Raw genomic sequence first — 20,914 nt, 5'->3', positions numbered from 1 at the left:
CCTGATTGCAGCGATCTAATTCTGCTTGGTGAGATCCAAGGATGTACTCCTAGTCATCCATCCATCTCAGGAATTTGCATCTCTATTGAGCTAAAACATCACAATCAGTAGCACATGGTTCTTCAGTTAGGTCTGCATGGCCTACAGCTTCCTTGAGTTTGGCCAACTCAAGGTCTTCTCTTAGGTCCAAGTGAGGCTCAGTAATTGCTCGCTTGCCCACTCCCGGGTCCGCCTCTCCAATGTAAAACTAGAGTTGAGATTGTTAAATGCCAAAATATTACATATTTTATAGTGTAAAAATACAAAATAAAATTAATTCTTTATAATATTTTCAAGAAATTAATGCAATATATTATTATATTGAAAATATTTTATTTAAGATTAATTTTATCTTTGTTTATAAATAATAATAGTATTTATGGCATATAGAGAAAAAGAAATAAAAAGTTAAGGAAATGTATAGTTTTTATTTAAAGAAATACAAATTAATTAAATTTTAAATAAATATTTTCATTAAAATTATTGCGATATATTTTATGTTGAAAATATTTTGTTTGGATTTAATTTTGTTTGTGTTTGATTGAGAAAATAACATTTGTGAAAGAGTGGAAAAGAAATAAAAATGTGATAAAAATGAGGTTCAAAGTATAGAAAAATAGTATTTTTTTTTAATGCAATTTAGCCCAACAAAAGAGGCCCAACAATCAGCCCAAACACCTCTCTAAGAGGTCCCCTCCGCCACATGTCACGCACACAAGCAGCAGAGCAGCCGCGGGCCCCACGCGCAAGGTTTTGTCTCCCACATTCTCTTCCTTTCTCCCTCACTCTCTTCTTCAGCAAGTGACGCACACTCACACATGAAAGCCAAGTGTGTGGCTCACTTCCAAGCCCGAGAGTGGGCTTCGTTCTTCACGCATGGACTACTTGCACCAACAACCATTTTGTGGCATTTTCTACATACGACACGTGGCACCGACTCACAAAGATAATCAACCCGAGCCTTCCACGTGGCACAGTTACAGCCCACTTCGTCCAATCCAAGAACGACACGTGGCACTCCGAAATTAACTTTGTGAATTTGCAAAAATACCCACATGCAATTTGTAATAAGTTTAATTGTGCATTAGTCCTTTTACCCTTCTATAAATAGAAGCTTAGGTTTTTAGAATTCAGTTACAGTTTCAGAGTTTCAGACAGAAAAATCCAGAGAAAACGCTCAGTTAGTTTACTGCTTTTCTTAGTTAATTTTCTTATGGGTTTCTAAGTTTCCTTATTATTAAGGTGGACGATGAAACCTAGTGTATTTAATTAAGTGTTTATTTTTATTTTGATTCTCAGTACAATATATGCTTATGGTTTTCGCTTCTTAAAATAATTTTCTTTCATCTTTAATATCACGTATTTTTGATAGTTAGAAATTATTAATGTTTGGTTCTACATTTTATTAAAAATAATATTCTTTGATTTTTTGTATTTACATTAAATTGTTTCACATTTAATGCTTAGAAGTTATAATTTTAAAGCGAAGGAAAATCTATTTTTTATTAGAAAATAATTGGTTTGATTACTGGTTAAATTATGAGAATCAATATAAACATAAATATTTTTATATACACTTGAGTGGATTTTGAACCCTTAATAATATCTCAAATATCACTGAAAATACCTGTTACTGTCATTTTCATTGTTTAAATATTTTATTTTATTTTGTTACCAAAAACCTCACCATTTTCGGAACTAGGTTAGAGTTTTATTAGCTAAGATTAAATAAGTATTTTCTTCGATTTCACGCAATTCCCATGAGTTCGACCTCGTTCTTCACAATCTCTATACTACAATAAAGATTCGTGCGCTTGCGAGTTGATAAATGTAAAACGTACCATTTCGGTATACAACAAGTTTTTGGCGCCGTTGCCGGGGATCTGCAAGAAGAAAAACTACTTTAATTCAGGTTGGTATAATTCTTCTACTAGTTATTATATTATATATATTATATATTACGTTTCTTAATAGTGAAGTAAGATTTATATATATAATTATATATTATTATTATTATTATTATATATTACAGTAAGTAACTTACGTTATTTACTGTTAATTATTTTTATATATATAAATTTATATTATATTATTATTATATATACATTACTTAACTATTAAGAAAAGCATATTATTAATATAATTATATATTATAAATTATAATTAATATTAATATTTACATTTCTGTCAAATATATATCTATATTATTTATTTCTTGCTATATTTTAAATTCAGTCTTTATTTCTGCACATATATTAATATTAGTATTTATATTTCTGTCAAATATACATATTATTGATTTCCCGCTATATTTTAAATTCAGTCTTTATTTACGCAATTATATGGTAGGCACCGCCTCCTAATTTTTTCATGTTATTTTAATTTTTGTGATACTTAGTGTATGATTCGCTGGGAACGAAATTCTAAAAATCGTTTGGTAAAAAGAAAATTATTGTGGGTTGAAATTAAAAGTGAAAATTCTGACATCATGGAACCAAATCAAGTAAATGTGGAAGAAAAAACTCTTATTGATCATTTTTCTCCCATTTCTGCTAATCCACCATCATGCATTATTTTTCCTGAAACAAATGCTACACATTTTGAGCTGAAACCTTCCATAATTCAACTTTTGCCATCTTTTTATGGGTTAGGTAAAGAGGATCCATACATGCATGTAAAAGATTTTTTAGAAATTTGCTCTACTTTTAGATTTCAAAATTTTTCTGATGAATCTGTTAGGCTTAGACTTTTTCCATTCTCATTAAAAGATAAGTCTAAAGCCTGGTTAAATTCACTCTCAGCCCGATCTATTTCTACTTGGGATGAATTAGTTAATAAATTTTTGTCCAAATTTTTTCCAATGTCTAAAACGGATAATATTAGGAGAGAAATCTCCGAATTTTATCAGAAAGATCACGAAGAATTTTATGAATGTTGGGAAAGATTTAAAGATTTATTGCTAAAATGTCCACACCATGGTTTTGAGAAATGGAGATTGGTAAAATACTTTTATGATGGATTATCTCCTTCAAACCGACAAATGGTACAATCAATGCACACTGGAAAATTTTTGCAATTTAGAGGGGATGAGGCTTGGGAGTCTCTTGAGAATCTTTCTGTAAATTCTCAACAGTGGAATTGCCAAGATCCTAGATCGAAAGCTTCCAACACACCTAAGAGAGGTGGAATTTACGATGTCAAAGATGACGTAGATTTAAAAACATCATTAGCAAATCTAACTAAGAGAGTTGAAGCTATTTCAGTAAGTCAATCCACGAATACTCCTATCCATAGGAATGAATTTTGTTTTCTATGCTATAGTACAAGTCATACTATCCAGTCGTGTCCATCATTGCCTATATACCAAGAGGCATTTTCTGAAGATGCGAATGCTCTTCAAACTTATGGGAAATCATTTGATAGCCCATTTGCTCAATCCTACAATCCAAATTGGAGAAATCATCCAAATTTTTCTTGGAGACAGAATCAGCCTCCAAGGAACCAGGGGCACCAATACAACTCACCCAATCAGAGTCATGCCCAACCTTATATGCCATATCCTCAACAACAAAGAAAACCATCTTTAGAGGATACCCTACAACAGTTCATGCAAATCACCCAACAAGATTCACACACAAGTTCTCAATCTATGCTAAGGCTTGAGATACAAATTGGTCAGCTTGCTACTATTGTAGTTGAAAGGGAAAAGGAAAAACTTCCCAGTCAACCCATGCCCAATCCAAAGAGCCAGTATGAGATAAGTACATCTAGACCTATTGAAGAAGCTAATTCAATTTCTATCCTTAGGTCTGGAAAAATTATTGAAAAACTTGATTACATATCTCAACCTGATGCTAAAATGAACACTGACTCGTTAAAAGAAAATGAAAAGAGTCAGCCTGAAAGCTCACATTCCAAAGACTCGGTTGAAAAAATGAGTCAAACTTTGTCGTTCATTCCAAAAGCTCCATTCCCACAGAGATTGGTCCCAATCAAAAGAGGTAGTAAGTATGGTGACATCTTAGAGGTATTCAAGCAAGTAAATATAAATATCCCTTTCTTAGATGTCATTAAGCAAAAACCTGCGTACTCAAATTTTTTAAAAGATCTGTGTACTGCAAATAGAAACACCAATGTTCCGAAAAAGTTAGCAGATCGATCTATGAAAATTCCTAGAGAATCACAATCACTCCCTAGACCACAAAAGTTATTTCGACCTCCTGATTGGGACATTCCTTTTGATCCCGGTAAGTTACGTTCTAAATGGACTGGTCCATTTTCTGTTCGTACTGTTTTACGGAGCTGTTGAAATTGAAAATTCTAAATTTGGTAATGTATTCAAAGTCAATGGTCAAAGGTTGAAACCATTTTTAGAATTAACACCACCTGAAGTGGAGGAAACGCTCTTTCATGACCCGATTTACCAAGGTTAGTGAATTCTTTCACTACTGGTCCTATCTTTAATTGCTTTCTTTATTTTCCGTATTTTAGTTTATTTTCTGTCATTTGTTTTGTTTAGAAAATCAACATCTATCACTGTGCATATTCTCTGTTTTTTCGGTTCTCATCTCATGTTCTTATCATATACATATTTAGACATTGAGGACACTGTCTCATTTTAGTTGGGGGTACTGAGTATATTCTTGCGTTAAGTTCGATAAATTTCTTACCTTTTTGAAAATTTTGAGTCAAATTCTGCTGCTAATTATGTGAATAAATAAATATTGTGTTAGACTAGTTTATACTATATTTAGTTACTTAGATAGTAATTCCAGTAAAAATTGCACAAACCAAACATGTGATTTGATTGTTTTTAACACATTTAATTGAGAAAAATCTTAAGTTAAAAGCTTTCATTTTTCGTGAGAAGTGAGAATTGAGAAAACGACTTTTTGAACATATATTGATCTTCTGAATTGGTAAAATCGAAATTTTTTGAAATTTGAAAATATGACAATTACTAGAGGGATATTTTTTTTTTAGAATTGAGCCTAATTGTAAATTTATTATCTTTATATTTTCTTATCACATGTTGCCTCTTGTTAAAAAAAAAAAAAAAAAAAAAAAAAAAAAAAAAAAAAAAAAAAAAAAAAAAAGATATATATTGTGGATATTGCCCTTAAAAAAAAATACATATATATATATATCATACAAAGAGCAATATCTTACATACTATATATATATATAAGAATCAAACAAGAGCAACATTTCTCTATCAGCGTAGCTTGGTCAAAATTTAAAATATACCAAAGAAAATTTTGCTACGGTAAATAATTATTCTGGATATTGCCCTTAAAAAAAAAATACATATATATCATATAAAGAGCAATATCTTAGTTTTAATCATTTAGCAAAGTAAAAAATATATATATATCGGTAAAAATATATATGCATATATAATATATATATATAGAAAAAAAAATAATATATCATCATCAATCAAAAGAGACTTTGCTACAGTTTATTTTTCGTAAATTTTAGTCACCAAATACAAACAAAAAAAAAATCGTTGTTTATTTCTTTATTTTGGCTCTAGGTATTGTAATGAAATCCCGAAAGTTAACTTGTCATTTGAATTTCAAAATATTTTTGGTTAGCCTATCTATTGGTCAATAATTGTTTACATTGTTCGTCCTAAAAAACTTTATCCATTTGAGCGTAAATTAATATACCTTTCCAATTCCAGAGTGACAACCCTTCCTCTTTTCAAATATTTCAATACCTGTGAGGATTTGGAGTTGAGACTTTTTACTTTAAAGATTTTTCAATATTATCTGTGTTATGGATTAAAGCAAAGAATATGAGTTGAAACACACACACACACACAAAATCTGGAATTATATCTATTGTAATTTTTTTTATATAGTATTTTCTAGAGTTTACACTAATATTTTATTTTGTTTCGATTAGTCAGAGTTTGTTTTGATTTTTTCATTTTGGTAATATTTTGTTATCCGCTTGAATTGCTAGGGACTAGCAATAAGCTAGTTGGGGGTTGTGTTAAATGCCAAAATATTACATATTTTATAGTGTAAAAATACAAAATAAAATTAATTCTTTATAATATTTTCAAGAAATTAATGCAATATATTATTATATTGAAAATATTTTATTTAAGATTAATTTTATCTTTGTTTATAAATAATAATAGTATTTATGGCATATAGAGAAAAAGAAATAAAAAGTTAAGGAAATGTATAGTTTTTATTTAAAGAAATACAAATTAATTAAATTTTAAATAAATATTTTCATTAAAATTATTGCGATATATTTTATGTTGAAAATATTTTGTTTGGATTTAATTTTGTTTGTGTTTGATTGAGAAAATAACATTTGTGAAAGAGTGGAAAAGAAATAAAAATGTGATAAAAATGAGGTTCAAAGTATAGAAAAATAGTAGGGAAATTTACACCCACTACTGTTTTTTCCCAATTTATTACTTTTATACTGTTGCACGGCAAATTCAACATTTATACTGTTTTTTTTTTTTTTTGGCAGTTTACTGCCTTTAAAACTTTAGCCGCTTGATGTGAGTGGTGTTTGTTTTTCATTGCCACTTGTCACGATAGGGTTTTGCCACGTTTTTTTTTTTTAAAAAAAAAAAATTAATTGTTTTGATTTTGACGGTTATGTGTTCTGATCAAAAAGTGTTGTATTTATGTATTTTTCTTTTATTTTTTTTATATTATTTTCGAATCTAAATTTTGTAATTGGTATTCTCTCTCACCTCAACTGTTCATCTTCTTCCCCATTTTCAGTTTGCTTAGACGGTTGTAATAGTGGGTAGTTTTTTCATTTTAAAAAATTTCAAATCCCATCCCACTATCTTAAACTTCCCTCTCATTTTCCCTCCCATTTTTATTATTTTTGTCTATAAATACCTTCATAGTTCTTCATAATGGCCGTTACTCGTTCATCACCATCTCCGGCCAAAGTTACAAAACCCAGAAAACAATCGCAGAAAACCAGACCCAAATCAAAAATGGGTAAAAAAAAATCTGAAAGAGAACCCTCCTAGCCCCACTTCCCCTTCTGTTAAAAGAAAAACCATTGCTGGACCTTCGAAGAACACTCGAGGAAAAAGACCTCGAACTGTTGTTGAAAATTCAGACTCAGATTTTGAGTTGGATTCTGAATTTCTTAAGTCGCCTGTTTCTGTTAAGGTATTTTACTATTTATCTGTTGTTGTTTTTGAGGTTTTTTGTTTTTTTGTTAAATTCGATATTTGAGGTTCATATATCTGGGTATTTGTTTGTTTTTGTTTATGTATTTGTAATTGTTTTATATATATTGTTCGATTTATTTATGTGTTTTTGTTAATTTTTTATTTGTTGTTTTGTTGGTGTTGTTATTTTTTATTTTAGGGCAAGGGTAAATCCCCTGTGAAGGTGTTGCCATCATCAGGTGTTTCTGAAGAAATTCCTGTTAATAGGATTGTTGAGGTTTGTCATGTTATGCATTCTGTTCTATGTTTTTTTGTTGTTGTTATTTTCGTAGTGTTTTTTGGTGTTTTATCAGTGTTTTCATTGTTCTGTTTTTTAGGATTGGGAATGCAAGTACACTCGATCTCAATTTTATCATTCTAGAGTAGTAACATCTGGTTATTACTCTGTACTTGGTGACATTAAGAGAATTTTAACTGAAAGCCAATTGGAAATTTTTTCAAAATCTGTGTTTGGTTATTTTCTTCGAATTCACCGAGTACATAATTCATTACCAATTGCTTTGCATTGTTTGCGTTGAGGAGGTTCGGCACCTAATGGGTTGGAGTTTTGGGTTTGTGTCCAAGGGAAATACCTTAGGTTTAGTATCGAAGAGTTTGCGTTGGTCACGGGGTTAGATTGTCATGTTGATTCTGATTTTTATCAGTTTAAGCAAGATGATAATGAATTGGTCAAATCTTGTTTTAAGGGGTACAAAAAAATTACCAAGGGTGCTATTCAGACTGCTTTTATTGCTGACAATCTTAAGGATAACGACGATCTTGCAGTCAAGTTGGCTGTATTGTATTTTGTGCAGTGTTATTTGTTAGGTGGTCCCCCGGGTAAAGTTGTTTCGTCTGAGGAAATAGATGTTGTGGATAGTGGTCGATATAATGAATTTGGGTGGGGCAAGCATTGTTTTGATATCACTATGCATTCTTTGAAGGGTAAGATAGATTCTGGTTATAAGAGGGTAGTTCGTAGTGACGAGGATGGTGGGTATTACAGGTTATTGGGTTTTCCTTTGGCTATTCAATTCTGGTTTTTCGAGTGTTGCCCGTATGTTATTGGGAAACTATCCTTGTACTCAAATGTTGGCATTCCAAGGATTTTGAATTGGCCTAAATTACCCAAGGACAAGGAGGGTATGGTGAAAATGGATGTCATGAACACCCTCATTTTCGATCGGTCTTTGAAAGAGGTAATCCTGTTGTTTTTTATTATTTTTCCACTGTTGTTTTAATGTTGTTTTTGTATACATTATTTATACTTTATGTTTTTATTGTTGTTGTTATTTTATAATTTCAGTTTCATGTGCATATTGTTTTTTGTTGGTTTTTGTTGTTTCAGTTAAAATTAAGAAACCTCACTCCAACTTCCGTTGAGAGATTGAGTTTGAGCCTCACTGATTTTTTCTCTGGTGAGACTACTCCCGAGGCTGTGAAATTCAAAATTAAAGGTGGTTCCAAGCCTGCTGGTCAACCTGGCTTGATGGGTTCTTCTTCATCAACTGCTCATGAGAATGTCTCCCGAGTTGAGTTTGAGGAATTTAAAAAGTGTTTATCTGTTGTTGTCAGCCAGCAAGGGATTCTTATGAAATCTGTTGCTGAGATGAACAAGAAGCTGGACATTCTTATTGAGGTTTTTTTTTTTAAATTGTCATTACTTTTTCTGTTATTTTTTTAGTAGTGTTTTTATGTTGTTTTATACAGTTACTTATTTATTTATTTTTTTTTTCTCAGTCATCCCAAGGTGGTCCCACTCACAATGGATCTCAGTCTGAAGATGCTCTTCGTACTTCAGAAAATGAGGATGATGAAGATTCCACTTCGGAGGAAGACGAGGATGATAAATTCGACGATGACAAAGGAGATGATCATCATGACGATGAAACTGATGATGATGATGATGATCTGGGTGGAGATGGTGTTGGTGCTGGTCAGGATGAGGCTCACACGGGCGATGTTCGTAACGATGAGGGTGTTGTTGTCCCCGCGGTTGTTTCGAGGGATGATGATACCGGCAAGGTCGATGATGCCAAGAATTCTGACCCTGTGGAACCTATTGCAGAGATCAAACAGGTGTGTTTCTTGTTTGGACATCATTTTTGGTTTGTGCTTTTTTTTGTGTGTTTCTGTGTTTTGTGTTTGTTTTAATAGTGTTTTACTGTTTTTTTTTGTTATCAGCCTGATCAGTCTCAAGGTGGGGAGGAGAACATTGATGTTGATGCAACAATTGCATCTGCTGTTAAAGCTGTGGAGAATTTGGTTTGTGTTAATGTTTTTTTTTTATATATTTGTATTTATTTGGTATTATATTGTTGTTTTTATGGTGTTTTAATTGTACTGTTTGAAATTTAAACATAAGTCTTTTTATTTATCCTTTCTCTTTTTTAGATTGGTTCCTCAACTCATGCCCCTGCTCCTGTTGAGACTTCTGAGAAGACTGATCTTGAAATGGTTGTTTTTCAAGAGACTCCTATTTTACGTCCTCAAAAAGAGGGATCGGAAGAAAGGAGAGTACATTTTGAAATCCCCATTCATTGAGCTTGCTTCTGGTGCATCTAAATCAGGTTCATCCTCGGTTTCTCCTGATGATTCTGTGTATAAGGTCGTTAAATATGTGCGTGGTTTGTGCCCGTTGGACAACAAGATTGGTGAACCTGTTGATCCGCAATTGGAAGCTGATTTTGTCAAGTGGGTTGATTCAGGTCTTAGAAAGCATAAATCTAAGTAAGTATTTTTGTAGGTGTTTTCAGTTGTATATCTGTTATTGTTTTCTATTTATTTTTTATTTTTTCATTTCTGTTTTGATATTTTTTTATTTGTTTTTTTTTAGCACAACAACTAATGTGTATTGTAAGGGTAAGGACACTATATTTCCGCCATTTCGTTTTGGTGTTGAGGACATCAGCAACAAGATGTGGTTTCACAACCTTGCCTACCCTAATTGTTTCCTTACCAATTCTGTAAGTTTTTATTTTATTATTATTATTATTTTACATATTATTTTTTTATTTATTTTTTTTAATGTTTTTAAGTGTTGTTCTGTTAGTTTTTTATAAGTTTGAATGTTTTTTCACTTACTTTTTTTTATCTGTTTGTTCAGCACATTGACATCATTTTCTATTATCTTCGTAAGAAAATAATGTACTCAGCCGAGCCGAAAATCAAAGTCACCACAACTGATTGCCTCTTTTGTTCTAGCATAACAACTTTGTATGAGAGGTTTGTTGAGAAAAACAACGATATATCGGTGTTGTCTCTTTCTCACAATGTGGCCCAGTACATTCAAGGTGGTAAGATATTATGTGCCACTCCTTGGCATTTGGTTGATCATGTTGTTATGCCTATCAATGTAAAATTACAGGATCATTGGATTTGTGGTCGTCTTAACATAGTTGACAGGCGCATATATCTGTACAATTCACTGCGTTCTGGGAGGTATATGACTGCTGCCAAAGAGGCTTGCAAGCCTTTCTCTGTTATTTTACCATATTACTTCTCTATGTTAGACTTCAAAGGCCTTCGCAACGAAACTAAGTTTAGCACTATGGAACCGTTCCCTATTGTTGCTGTTGATGGTTTACCCGAGCAGGTCACAGCGTAAGTTTTATGTTTAGTGTTCAATGTTTTTTCACTGGTTGTTTGTATTTTTATTTTTTTGTTGTTGACTTTGTTTTTTATCAGTGTTCTCATAGTGTCTTTTTTTGTGTTTTATTGTTTTTTTTTCCAGTGATTGTGGTGTTTTTGTTGCATCATTTGCTGAGTATTTCATTGATGGCAAACCCATCCCATCCTCTGATTTTGATGTGGAAATTCACCGCGATCGTTTGGCTGCGTTATTTTATCATTATGGGATGAAGAAGCAAACTGAGAACATTGAAAGTGAATCCGAGGCCCCTCCCAGCCTTCCCAAGAAGTGATTTGCTTTTTCAATCAGACTGTCATTGTTCTTATAGTTTTTTAATGTTGTTTTAATGTTTTTCATGTTGTTTTTCGTAAACAAACATTGGTGTTCTGTTGTTTTTCCTTACGCTTTGTGTGGACAATATGTAATCTTTTATTTTTGTATGTTTTTTCTTATTATTTTTATGTACAAACAAGTTGGTATGTTAAAGTTGTTTGTTTTTTCATTTCAGATCCATTCTTTTTTTGTTTTTTTTTTCTTATAGTGTCTCTGTTTTTTTGAATCCAAATATTCATTTCAGTATTAAAAACACAAACTGTTTCAATAACAAACTTCATATATATATTCAATTTAGTATCCAACATCTTTTAATATCCAATCTAGAGTATCAACAATTCCCAATGTAATCAATGTTTTTCAAATAAAAAACTGTATTCCCTGTGTATTTCAGAAATTTAAATTCCTCAATATCTAATTCTCATAACGTATGTGTAGTTTTCTTTTGTTTTTCCACTGTTGTTCTGTTGTTGTTTTTATTCCCTTCTACGTCTTCTGCTGCATGTTCTTTTGTTATGCCCCAGTTCACCACATTTGCTGCACTTGTTGTGTTGATCCCTTTCCCATCCAGCCTTCCTTCTTAATGTTTTTGGTCTTCCTGATTTTACTCTTTCATGTGGAGGCAAGACTGTAATATTTTTCACTTCTTCCGGTACCTCCCATTCACTTTGGTGTCCTATTGGGTAAACTGTCCCTGAATAAGTTGCCAGCCAATTTTTTTTTGTGTAGTAATCTGAACAGTAGGTGTACGGGTCCATGTTCATCTCCCTCATCACGGCCACTGCGTGCCCGCATGGCATTTCATCTATTTGGAACCTGTTGCACGTGCATGTTCTTTTTTCTAGGTCTACTTCCCACGATTCTTTCATTCTTGTTACCTCAAACAAGTAATCTGTTGTTGCTTTAACCTGTTTTAAATTTTATTGAAAAAAAAAATCAAACATAGCTGTAATTCCTACAACAACAATACAAAACTATTGAAACAGCACTACAACAACACTACAACACTACAAAAAAAAAACATAATTAATATTTTACCTCCAGATTCAATGAGTATGTGTAATTTTTCAACAGTATGTCTTCTCCAGTTGGTGATAGCTTAGTGAAGGTGTTTTGTGCTTTTGTCCTATTAGTATGCGTCCATTGTTGCACCAATGCTCTCAAGCATTCTAGCAGCGTTGTAATTGGTAGCTCCCTTGCTGCCAAATTTGCAGCGTTCAGTGATTCTGATATGTTTGAGGTCATTGTGGAATACCTCTTGTTTTGGCTATGAATTCTTGACCACTTTTCATACCCGATTTTTTTGAGGTAAGGTCTTATGCGTTTGTCCAATCCATCCAATTCAGCCATGTGGAACTCGAATTGCTTTTCTGTGTAGGCTTTCACTGCTCCAAAGAATGGCAGATTGTATTTGGCAGCATGTTGTTTGAAGCTTGTTTTAAGGTTGCTCAAAATGTGGTAACCGCAGTAACTGTGTGCAATTTCTGGATAGATTTCTCTCGCTGCTTTGATGAGGCTTTCATTTCTGTCTGAAATTAGGCATTGGTGTTCCCGTACACCATACGCTTCTTTAAATTTTTTGAAGAACCATTTCCAAGATTGGTCATTCTCAGAATCTGCAACACAAAACGCTAGTGGAAAAATATGACCTGCTGCATCTTGTGTGCATGCGCACAACAAAGTTCCCCCATAAGCTGCTTTGAGGAACGTTCCGTCCACAACAACTATCGGTCTGCATGCTCCCCACCCTTTTATGGATGCATCCAACGCCATGAAAACAAAGAGCAAGCTGTTGTCTTCTGCCGTTTTCAGATCCACAAATGATCCAGGGTTTGTTTTTTCCACCATGTGTAAGAAACTCGGTATTAGGCTGTACGAGTCACTAGCATTACCTCTCAAGTCGTTTACTGCATGTTCCTTACTTCTCCAAGCTTTCATATAGTTCATTTTGATGCCAAATCTGTATTTCAACTCCCCTTTTATGTCCATCGCTGTTGCCTTGGTCTTTATGTTCAAGAACTTCGGTTTTATGCATTCCCCTATCAGTTTCGATGTTGCTTGCCTTTGGTCTTCATGCCTTATATTTATGGGGCATGTGTGCATATTTGAGAACCTATTGAAACAAAAAAAAAACAACAAAAACAACATTAAAAAACTATTAAAACAAATCTGTTGCAGATACCAATCATGTGTATTTCAGTACAAATTGTGAAAACAGGTCATTTGTTAAGGATGCCAACAAAAACAACATTAAAAAACTATTAAAAACCAACCTCCTGATTATGAATGTGTTTGTTGGCCCATTTCTCGATGCTCTTAGTGACCAATTGCAGCTTTCGTAAACACATTTCGAATTTGTATTCTTGAGAGCGGGACTTCCACACTTTGTACTGAAAGTTGTTTTTGATTGCGTAGTAGCTGAGGACATTTTTTAGAGTTTCTTTGTCTTTGTATGCCTGTCCTTTTTCCACTTCGGGGTGTTGCTTGTCTGTTATTAACTTTGCATTGTTGATGTCAATTTCTGGATCCAGTTTTTTACTGGTGTTTTCAAGTTGTTCTACCATTTCTTCAGCAACCAGATTTGCATAGTCAATTATGTCGAATTTGTCCTCCTCATCTTCTATTGTTTCTGACTTTTCCCCTTCTTCCGTTTGCTGTCCCGTTGTGTATGATTCTGTTGTTGTTATGTTGTTTTCAAGCGTTGTTGTGTTGTTTTCGATCATTGCCACATTATATTCATTCGGTGTTGTTGTGGATATCGAATTTGGTGTTGCAGCACGTGTTGTGTTGTTGTTTTGCTGGTTCACACATAGTGGATATGTCGTGAAATCTGTTTCCTTCATTTTCAATTCCAAGTAAAAGTAGAGGCTTCGATCGTTGCATATTTTGATCGGTGGTATTCCTTCTTTAGCTTGGTACTGTATTTGTAGTGTTGTGCTGGTGTTTTCGCACCCCAATGAAGTAACCAGTATTTGCAGTAGCTCTTCGTACTTGCATTTTGTTGGTATGAATTCTCCACTAGCCACATAGTTCTCATAATTGTGATCTTCATTCCATTGTCCATTGCTCTTGATGAGTACTGGTAGACGTTCCATTACCTGTCATTCCAGGGTCTTATTTAATGTTAAAACAATTGTACAACAACAATAAAACAATAGCAAAACAACAAAAAAAAATCAACAAAAAAAATAAAATAACAACAATAAAACAACACAAAAACAACCAAACAGAAATACCCATTATTTTTTTTTTTAAGTTTTTATTATTATATTTGTCTGATACATATATGTATGAATGTTGTTGTAGTACTGACCGCAAAACAACATTTGAACAACCCTGATGTTGTGTTTGAATAATTGTACCAATTTATCGATTTTTTTTTTCGAAATCATTTTGTGTTGCAAACGTCAAATTAACAATAGAACAACCCTCATTTATGTTTTTGCATCATAAATTAAAGAATATCACAGTTGTGTTTTCGTTTTTTTGTTTAAAACTTCAGATCTAAATCCTTTTTTTTTTATTTTTAATTTTTTTGGTTTCTTAAGAATTAAATTATTTTTTGGGTTTGTTGTGTTTACCTCTGTTATTTTGTTGGGACAGTTTTCTGTACGTCTTGTTCTTCAATTCTGATTCCTTTTCAAAAAACTCTTCGCCGGATTTAATGGTTTTTTCTTGGTGATTTCCGTCTCCGGCGTCTCCTCACACACGAACAAGGTTGTTTCCCGTGTGTTTTACTGTTCACAGTAGAAATGAAATGATATTGGGCTTGGGCAGTACAAAAGTAATGAAATTGGGCTTGGGCAGTACAAAAGTTGTTTTTGCCGTGTCCCAGTATAAATGTAAAGTTTTGGTCCAAAAGCAGTATTTTTGTAAAATTCCCAAATAGTATTTTTTTTAATGCAATTTAGCCCAACAAAAGAGGCCCAACAATCAGCCCAAACACCTCTCTAAGAGGTCCCCTCCGCCACATGTCACGCACACAAGCAGCAGAGCAGCCGCGGGCCCCACGCGCAAGGTTTTGTCTCCCACATTCTCTTCCTTTCTCCCTCACTCTCTTCTTCAGCAAGTGACGCACACTCACACATGAAAGCCAAGTGTGTGGCTCACTTCCAAGCCCGAGAGTGGGCTTCGTTCTTCACGCATGGACTACTTGCACCAACAACCATTTTGTGGCATTTTCTACATACGACACGTGGCACCGACTCACAAAGATAATCAACCCGAGCCTTCCACGTGGCACAGTTACAGCCCACTTCGTCCAATCCAAGAACGACACGTGGCACTCCGAAATTAACTTTGTGAATTTGCAAAAATACCCACATGCAATTTGTAATAAGTTTAATTGCGCATTAGTCCTTTTACCCTTCTATAAATAGAAGCTTAGGTTTTTAGAATTCAGTTACAGTTTCAGAGTTTCAGACAGAAAAATCCAGAGAAAACGCTCAGTTAGTTTACTGCTTTTCTTAGTTAATTTTCTTATGGGTTTCTAAGTTTCCTTATTATTAAGGTGGACGATGAAACCTAGTGTATTTAATTAAGTGTTTATTTTTATTTTGATTCTCAGTACAATATATGCTTATGGTTTTCGCTTCTTAAAATAATTTTCTTTCATCTTTAATATCACGTATTTTTGATAGTTAGAAATTATTAATGTTTGGTTCTACATTTTATTAAAAATAATATTCTTTGATTTTTTGTATTTACATTAAATTGTTTCACATTTAATGCTTAGAAGTTATAATTTTAAAGCGAAGGAAAATCTATTTTTTATTAGAAAATAATTGGTTTGATTACTGGTTAAATTATGAGAATCAATATAAACATAAATATTTTTATATACACTTGAGTGGATTCTGAACCCTTAATAATATCTCAAATATCACTGAAAATACCTGTTACTGTCATTTTCATTGTTTAAATATTTTATTTTATTTTGTTACCAAAAACCTCACCATTTTCGGAACTAGGTTAGAGTTTTATTAGCTAAGATTAAATAAGTATTTTCTTCGATTTCACGCAATTCCCATGGGTTCGACCTCGTTTTTCACAATCTCTATACTACAATAAAGATTCGTGCGCTTGCGAGTTGATAAATGTAAAACGTACCATTTCGGTATACAACAGAGATCCACTTTTTTTTTCCAGGGGGGCTGTCGTCCCTAGGTCCTTCTTTTAGTGGGAGGCTCCTGTCGGAATTTATTTTACCAGGATCTTAGATCTACTCACAAGTATGTTTATTAACACCCTAAATATGAACTTTCTAAAACGATGAAATAAACACATATAAAGTTTAGGAAACCTTACATTGGGTGCAGCGGAATTAAATGACTCCTTCCGTTCAGATATCTAGCCCTTGACTCCTTAAGTGTCATTTTTCTGAAGCCTTCACTATCTATTTATAGCATTCCACTAGGGTTAGGTTTGAATTATTTGGCATTAAAATAATGAAAATATCAGTTTAAAAATTCCAACCAAGTGGCCGGCCATGTACAGTAATGGGCCTTACATGGATTTTGCAGTTTTCTCAATTCTGCATCTGATTTTCTCAAAAACGCCAATTTTTTTAAATTCAACCATTTAAATGTCAATTCTAACTATTTAATAACTATAAATAATTATTAAATAATATTGTCATTTATCATATTTATTAATTGAACCATACAAAGTATCATAATTAACAAATATGCCCCTATCAACTCTTTCTTTACAATTTCGCCCTTACTTAGTGAAAATTTCACAAATAGACATAGTCTAATTTGAGAATTATAATTGATTAATCAAAACCAATTACATGAGTCTTACAAGCAATATTATCTCAACTAGTGCGGGGACCATGGGTCTATATAACCGAGCTTCCAATAAGTAGATCAAGAATTTATTACTAAAATTCACTAACTTATTAATTCTTCGTTGAATCCACGTATAGAACTTAGAATTGCACTCTCAGTTATATAGAATGATCTATATGTTCCACCATATAGACACATCATTAGTTATCCATTGTTATAATCATAATGTGATCAATGATCCTCTATATGAATGATCTACACTGCAAAGGGATTAAATTACTGTTACACCCTACAATGTATTTTATCCTTAAAACACTTGACCCCGTATAAATGATATTTCAGCTTATGCGAAATGAGTACTCCACCATTTATGTTCGTTTGGTCAAGCTCGAAGGAGATCATCCTTTGCTTACTATTCGCCAGATAGAAGCTATAGATTCCATGTTTATGCTAGCGCTCCCACTCAATTGCACTACCGTGTTTCCAAAATGTACGTATCACCCTGACCTAAAAGTAGGCTTAACTAACAAATCAAAGAACACGAATAGCCTTTCAAGATTGAGCCTAATCATATCAGGATTAAGATCATTTGATCTAGGATCAACTAGGCGATATTGACTTGAATAGATATTACGGTAAGTTTAATAAATCTAAGTCAAAGTTCAATATCGGTCCCTTCCGATGCATACTCTATGCATCCAACCTGGGCTTTACTTTAACCAATGCTCTGGAAAGAACATAACATTTCTCCAAATGCAAGAAAACTCTGTGGTAGATTATCATATCAGTAAAACCCTGTGTCTGATAAATCTAGGAAACTTTATTCACATAGTCATGTTTACTTTCCAATGTGTTGACAACACAATAAACAGGATCAAGTATGTGAAAAGGGTTTAAGATGAATTCATACATTATATACATATAATCATGAAATAAATCATGTGAACCATGCAACATTATTAAATGTTATTTCTGATCTATAATAATAAGTAAATCTGCTTATATTGAAATGAGTTTTATTTAGGGCATAAAACCCAACAAACTCCCACTTGCACTAATATAAAACAAAAAGTGCGTTTCAAATAATCTTAACACTTTGATATACAAATCAAGTGTAGTAGTAGTAAACTCCTTGTAATAGGATCTGAAAGGTTGAATTAACCACAACCTTTCCTCCACTATTACTCTTCCTTAATCACAAAATTATTTATAATGTAAAATTCCTCTCTATATGTCTACTCTCTTGGGATACTGGATTCTATACCTTTGGCAACTACTTTTGGTTAATCAGGATATTAACACTAGTAGTTAAGGCAATTTGGAATGGTGCCAAAGATGTATAGAACTTTCCTTAGACTGAATAAGTACCTTTCCTGAAACTTTAACATTCAGTCCCTTCCTGGTAGACCTAGAGACTTCAAACAGGTTTTTACACTTCTCCAAAATCACTATTCCACCCCCAGAGTAACCACCATCTTATCAGAAAGATTTACTAGCACAAAGGCAAATTTCGAAATCTGATATGGTGTAGTCTAAGAGTTTTAAACACACCCTTATAGACTAACATATAGTTCCTCTTCTTAATCTTAAGATTTACTTGATTGTCTTCCAATGTTCTTCTCCTGGATTAATCTGATACTTACTCATTACTCCCACTCAACAGCAGGTGTCTGGTCTAAGGCATACAAAAGTATATCTAAGACCTCTCACTGTTGATATAAGAAATTCTTTCACGGCTTTATCTTTTCTGGAATAGTTGAAACTTTTCCTTAGATAAATAAAATCTATGTTTAAGAAGTTGTGAAGCTTCTATAGATTGCCATTAGAAAGAAAATGCTTCAGCATCTCACTAAAGTAAGTTGCTTGCATTAGAGTAAGTAATTACCAGGTATACCATAAGCCATAGGTTTAGATAAACTCAAACCTATAATACTAGGAACAGGAAGTTTGTTAAGTCCATAGAATAGACTTGTTAACTAAAATTTCCTTTTATGTCCTTGTAATAGAAAACTTTAGGTTACTCCATGTGAATGGATTAAACCATAGTTCTATTGGCTTTTCTTCTTAGTTTCTTATCTTGACAATCCATTACTTGTTTAAACTCACAATTGATTTTAATCACTAGTGTCTCCCAAGTCATAAGAAGGTAAGTTCCTAGAAACTCTCCCACTACGACAAGGTACCGTGAATTATGTCTAAGAAAACTAAATGGTATTGACCTCTTCGGTTGTGATAAGACAACAGAGGCAGTGGGATCATCATATGTCATATAAGATGGTACAACACTTTTGGAATCAAGAAAAATATCTCCTTTATTTGCTACTTTATTTTCAGACTTAGTCATTTTCTTAAAAAAGTAGTATTTGTTTGAACAAACACTTTCTTATCTATTTGACTATGGGATGGTCCACCCCTAATCACTTAGAATAGCTAACAAACCATGGTTAACAGTTCTAGCTTTTCTTAAGATTTTGATTAGGTCATCCATGAATCTAGTAATGATTTACATTAAGTATACAACGATTACGTCATTCTGAAATTATATTACCATAGAAGGATTTAGGCAACGACTAGTAACTAATCATCAATATGCAACTCGAAATTTCTGGGGAGGTAAGTTTGGATAAAATTCAAAAATCAATTTAATGATCTTTGAACTGCATATCTACTAACTATTTCTCCACCCCTATCAGTTCGCAAGATCTTTAACCACTTACCTTAATGGTATTAACCATTGCTAGAAATTAATGAAATTTTTAAACATTTCAAATTTCTTTGCATAAGGTATAATCTAGAGTTATCGTTTTAAGAATACAACGAAAAACTCATATCCACCCCTGAATGTACATCCATCTGCGAATGAGATGAACTACTTTCAGTGGATATAGGCATATTAACTCTTTGCAGAGATTGATCTTGTCAAATCCACTATGAACAAGATACAAATGCCATAGATTAAAAAAAATGTGGTAGTGTCTTTTGATGACTTAGGTTTAGTTACATCAAAGAATTCTTAGAATAGTGCAAGTGGATCCTGGTCACAGAATGCTAAACTCATATTCCATACAGTTTGAATCCATTAATAGAAGATGGATATTAAACACTTGTAAAAGTGTAACTGTATTGTATTCTAGAATTAGAAATATAAGAAAATTTCTGTTTGGATTCTAAAATTAAAGTCAAAGACTTAATTTATACCAAATAAAATGAGTAATTCTATCTTGGACCACCACTACTAATTTAACTCTAAGTCTGATTTGCCAATACAAGTAGGAGATTTCTAAGATTGAGGATTTATATCAATTGGGAATAGAATTTCGGGATTATAATCAAATGCGTCATTTAATTTCTAAGACAAAATATAGAATGACATGAAATGATTTATAGACCATTCATCCAATGATATGTTATTGAGCTAATTCGAAATGAATAAGCTAAGAGGAATTAGGATAATTTCGTTATTTAAATAAGAATCCAACGATGCTCCGATTAACGAAAGACAAAGTAATCTTATTTATATAATCTTCTTGTTTCATATTGTAAAAATACTAGTCTAAGGTGTCATCAATTGATGAACAGCTAGATGTTTCATATGCAATATTTATCTTTCGAGATCTAACACTATTATGTATGTCTAATGGTGAAAATCCACTAGGGATTTATCTCATTAGATAAACAAGCCAAGTTAGACCAACAATGAAGATTCGAAATTAAACTACAACTTAATAACAGAAAATAACATGGTTCAATATAAATTCATACACAATTAAGAAATTATAAGCATATAGCAAGTAGGAATGACAAGTGAAAATACTAAAACATACAATCCTAAATAATTTCCAAGGTTTTCAACAAACTGATATCAGTGTCCCGTTTAGGCGAGAGTCAAAGCTACCATCCATTGAATAGAGTTGT

At 32.7% G+C, this 20,914-nt stretch overlaps 4 protein-coding genes and 1 non-coding gene across 5 annotated transcripts; 3 read left to right on the top strand and 2 right to left on the bottom strand.

Annotated features, from left to right (window-relative positions):
- The first annotated feature begins 2,527 nt into the window (after window positions 1–2,527).
- On the top strand, window positions 2,528–4,348 carry LOC133031441 (uncharacterized). The gene has a single exon (XM_061104937.1). It carries the CDS (start codon window positions 2,528–2,530, stop codon window positions 4,346–4,348), a length of 1,821 nt encoding a protein of 606 aa, XP_060960920.1.
- On the bottom strand, window positions 2,915–3,021 carry LOC115696053 (small nucleolar RNA R71). The gene has a single exon (XR_004007651.2). It is a non-coding gene; the product is annotated as a small nucleolar RNA R71 (small nucleolar RNA).
- Window positions 4,349–7,800: 3,452 nt separating the features above from the next.
- On the top strand, window positions 7,801–9,637 carry LOC133031440 (nonsense-mediated mRNA decay protein 2-like). Its single transcript, XM_061104936.1, has 5 exons — window positions 7,801–8,442; window positions 8,592–8,882; window positions 8,984–9,322; window positions 9,428–9,512; window positions 9,609–9,637. Exons 1-5 carry the CDS (start codon window positions 8,173–8,175, stop codon window positions 9,635–9,637), a joined length of 1,014 nt encoding a protein of 337 aa, XP_060960919.1. The 5' UTR covers window positions 7,801–8,172.
- On the top strand, window positions 9,533–11,381 carry LOC115711115 (uncharacterized). Its single transcript, XM_061104050.1, has 4 exons — window positions 9,533–9,973; window positions 10,080–10,209; window positions 10,350–10,846; window positions 10,977–11,381. Exons 1-4 carry the CDS (start codon window positions 9,654–9,656, stop codon window positions 11,164–11,166), a joined length of 1,137 nt encoding a protein of 378 aa, XP_060960033.1. The 5' UTR covers window positions 9,533–9,653; the 3' UTR covers window positions 11,167–11,381.
- Window positions 11,382–11,491: 110 nt separating this feature from the next.
- LOC133031439 (uncharacterized) lies at window positions 11,492–14,302 on the bottom strand. The gene is made up of 4 exons (XM_061104935.1): window positions 13,707–14,302; window positions 13,481–13,597; window positions 12,246–13,320; window positions 11,492–12,115 (listed from the first exon to the last, which is right to left on the bottom strand). The coding sequence occupies exons 1-4, from the start codon at window positions 14,300–14,302 to the stop codon at window positions 11,684–11,686; spliced, it is 2,220 nt and encodes a 739-aa protein (XP_060960918.1). The 3' UTR covers window positions 11,492–11,683.
- Between the last annotated feature and the right edge of the window lie 6,612 nt (window positions 14,303–20,914).

This window comes from Cannabis sativa, chromosome 9, assembly GCF_029168945.1.
Source record: "Cannabis sativa cultivar Pink pepper isolate KNU-18-1 chromosome 9, ASM2916894v1, whole genome shotgun sequence".
Classification (NCBI taxonomy): Eukaryota; Viridiplantae; Streptophyta; class Magnoliopsida; order Rosales; family Cannabaceae; genus Cannabis; species Cannabis sativa.
Note: the sequence above shows the minus strand (reverse complement) of the source record. Positions and strands in the feature narration are given on the sequence as shown.

Bases quoted from the DNA above. Each gene is read 5' to 3' on its own strand.
- LOC133031440 (XM_061104936.1), top strand. From the start codon at position 8,173: ATGCATTCTTTGAAGGGTAAGATAGATTCTGGTTATAAGAGGGTAGTT. The intron at 8,443-8,591 runs GTAATCCTGTTG...TTGTTGTTTCAG, and splicing joins TCGATCGGTCTTTGAAAGAG to TTAAAATTAAGAAACCTCAC. The intron at 9,513-9,608 runs GTGTTAATGTTT...TTTAAACATAAG, and splicing joins AGCTGTGGAGAATTTGGTTT to TCTTTTTATTTATCCTTTCT.
- LOC133031439 (XM_061104935.1), bottom strand. From the start codon at position 14,302: ATGGAACGTCTACCAGTACTCATCAAGAGCAATGGACAATGGAATGAA. The intron at 13,598-13,706 runs GTTAATAACAGA...AACAACTTTCAG, and splicing joins ATTGACATCAACAATGCAAA to TACAAAGTGTGGAAGTCCCG. The intron at 13,321-13,480 runs GTTGGTTTTTAA...TTGTTTCAATAG, and splicing joins AACACATTCATAATCAGGAG to GTTCTCAAATATGCACACAT.
- LOC115711115 (XM_061104050.1), top strand. From the start codon at position 9,654: ATGCCCCTGCTCCTGTTGAGACTTCTGAGAAGACTGATCTTGAAATGG. The intron at 9,974-10,079 runs GTAAGTATTTTT...GTTTTTTTTTAG, and splicing joins CTTAGAAAGCATAAATCTAA to CACAACAACTAATGTGTATT. The intron at 10,847-10,976 runs GTAAGTTTTATG...TTTTTTTTCCAG, and splicing joins TTACCCGAGCAGGTCACAGC to TGATTGTGGTGTTTTTGTTG.
- LOC133031441 (XM_061104937.1), top strand. From the start codon at position 2,528: ATGGAACCAAATCAAGTAAATGTGGAAGAAAAAACTCTTATTGATCAT.